General features: G+C 70.5%; 1 protein-coding gene across 1 annotated transcript; it reads left to right on the top strand.

Moving 5' to 3' along the window:
* MNEG_13851 (hypothetical protein) lies at nucleotides 1-2,542 on the top strand (the record flags this gene model as incomplete). The annotated part of the gene is made up of 7 exons (XM_014037676.1): nucleotides 1-79; nucleotides 305-567; nucleotides 774-834; nucleotides 1,125-1,561; nucleotides 1,733-1,998; nucleotides 2,236-2,376; nucleotides 2,500-2,542. 7 exons carry the CDS (start codon nucleotides 1-3, stop codon nucleotides 2,540-2,542), a joined length of 1,290 nt encoding a protein of 429 aa, XP_013893130.1.
* Between the last annotated feature and the right edge of the window lie 78 nt (nucleotides 2,543-2,620).

Genomic DNA, 2,620 nt, shown 5'->3' with positions numbered 1-2,620 from the left:
ATGCGGAACATGACGCTGCTGATGCTGGCGCTCGCCGCCCTCCTGGGCGCGGCCCATGGGCAGGTCAAAGATGCGCCAGGTAAGCGGCTGCGCCCCCGCCCACAATCACCACCACACCACAAGATCCTCGCCACAGCCGCGGCCGCGCTGGGGGTGCAACAATCCGCTTGCCCGCATGGACCAACATTGCAGCTCTTTGGCACCTCACAGCACGCCCCCCCCCCCTTGGGTCAACCGCCACCCACACCCTCGCCCCTACCAACCTACCAACCGCCGCCCGCGCCCGCCCGCACGCCCGCCGCAGCCGCCGCCGGCCCCCTCTGGGACGGCCCCTGCCCCGCGACCTGGCCTGCCGGCCTGAAGGGCACCGGCGTCGCCCTCACCCTGAAGTTTGCCGCTGACTCCGACGCTGACTGCGCCGCCCCCGGCTTCGCGAGCGCCGCCGCCTCTGTGTCCTCCAAGTCCGCCGCGGCGCTCACCGCGGTCGGCGCGCTGGCGGCCGTCGAGACGCGCGTGCTCGACCCCAGCGGCATCAAGTTCCTCCCGACCAACGTCGCAGGCTGCAAGGTGCGCACGGCAGCCCGGGCGCCCGCGACCCGCCGCGCGCCGGGGGCGCGCGCCCAAGTCGAGGGCGCCGCTGGGGTGCCGGGGCGTCGGGATGCGCGCCGGCACGCATGAATGGGCGCTGCACCAGGGGCATGAGTAGCTGGTGCACCGAGCCCGTAATCAGGCGCCCACCTCCGCCCGCCCTCGACCACCCTCGAAACCCGCAGAGCCAGGGCGGCGTGGGCGTGGCCCAGACCATCGTGGACGCCACCAAGACGTGGCTGGAGTGTGAGCCACCCCCCTGGCCCGCTCGCTCTTGATTGCTCCCGGTCCGCTCCCCCCGCCGCAGGCCCCGGGGAAGGGAGCGGGACGGTGGGGCATGGGCCAGCTGGCGGCTGCCATCGGGCTGCCTCAAAAGGGGGTCCCGCTGCGGCGCCGCGGTCCACGCAAAGCGCCGGCAGTCCCTTTTACCCTATGTGCCCTCACGGAGCCCCCACATGCCCCCAAACACACCCCAAACACATACCCACGCGCCCACTTCGCCCCTGCTTTCTGCCCAATGCGCCCCGCTCGTGCAGTCCCCGACGCGCGCTGGCAGCGCCAGCTGGCGGCCGACCTCCACCTGGCTGACGCCTGCCCCAGCAACCCCGCCTCCTACGAGCGCAAATCCCTCGGCAAGGTCTGGACCGCCTTCTGCTCCGAGATGGCCGCCGGCCGCCGCCTCGCGTCGGCCACGGCCTGCGTCCAGAACGCGCCGTCCGACATCACTTACGTCCCCGGCCGCGCCGCCGCCGCCTGCTTCCCGGGAGACGCGGCGCTGATGCGCGCGGACTCCGCGACGGGCGCCGCCCTCGGGCCGGCGCGGATGGACGAGCTGGCGATCGGGGACGCGGTACAGTGCCTGGTGCCATCGGGCGTCCCTGGGGGTCGCCGCGAGACGGGGCTGTACCGCGACGACCAGCAGGCGTACGCGCCGGGGGTGTGCCACGTTTTTGGGTACCTGGATGCCGACAAGGTGCGGGGCCCAGGGGGGGAAAGTAGAGGGTGTTTGGGGGGTGTACAGGTGGAGGGGGTGGCGCGTGAAGACCAGGCCGCTCAAGACGTCCTTTCCCCTAATCTCTGCTTCCCGCACGCAACAATCAACCCTGAACCGTCCCCTCCCTCAATCCTCTTCTCCTTGATACAGGACCGCCGCGTGTCATTCGTCGCCCTCCACTACACCGACGCCGCCGGCCGCCCCGCCAAGCTGCGCGCCAGCCCTGAGCACCTCGTGTACGTCGCCGCCGCCTCCATGGCCGCCGCGTCCGCATCCGCCGCCGCCGCGGCGCCCCTCAAGGAGCTGCCGCCGGGCGGCGCGGCGCGGCGCGCGGACGCCGTTTCGGTGGGCGACCTGCTTGCCGTGCAGTCCGAGGGCGGCGCTTACCGCCTTGCAGCCGTCAAGGAGATCACCAGGTGTGTCCAGTGCATCGCTGTGCTCGCCTTTGCCCTGAGGTTCTGCCTGCGCACATATCCTGCCCCTTAAGGGCTGCTTGTTTCTTTTTTGGCAGATTGCGTGCGTCTCGTCTCGGTCTCTCTTCCCGAGGTTTCTCGATGCGCATCATACGGCGTGCAGGTCATCCTCTGCACAGCAGTGACCGAAACAACGTCCCTTCGCCCCACATGGCCAACCCCCCGCGCGCCGCCGCGCAGGGAGGTGCACCAGGGCGCGTACGCCCCCCTGCTGACCAATGCGGGCCTGCCCCTGGTGGATGGCGCCGCGGCCTTCTCCTGGGTGCATCTGCTGCCCGACTCCGCGCCCCACCCCATGCAGAACATCGGGGAGTACATGAGGTGCGTTCCCCCACTCCCCCACCCACCCACCCCTCACCCCAAACACGCACACAAAGGCGTCACCCCTGCGTCGACGGCCTGGCCACCAAACACCTGCGAATGCCTCGACGCTGGATCGGATAGGCAGCGATCCCTGGACGCGTCGAGCGCGAATTTGTTTGTCTGAGGTTGTGGGTGTAGATATGTGTGTGCACATGAGCGACAACGAGCGTGGGCATCAACGCCACGTTGCGCAACCCCCCAG

Source organism: Monoraphidium neglectum, assembly GCF_000611645.1.
Source record: "Monoraphidium neglectum strain SAG 48.87 unplaced genomic scaffold scaffold04090, whole genome shotgun sequence".
In the NCBI taxonomy this organism is placed as follows: Eukaryota; Viridiplantae; Chlorophyta; class Chlorophyceae; order Sphaeropleales; family Selenastraceae; genus Monoraphidium; species Monoraphidium neglectum.
Note: the sequence above shows the minus strand (reverse complement) of the source record. Positions and strands in the feature narration are given on the sequence as shown.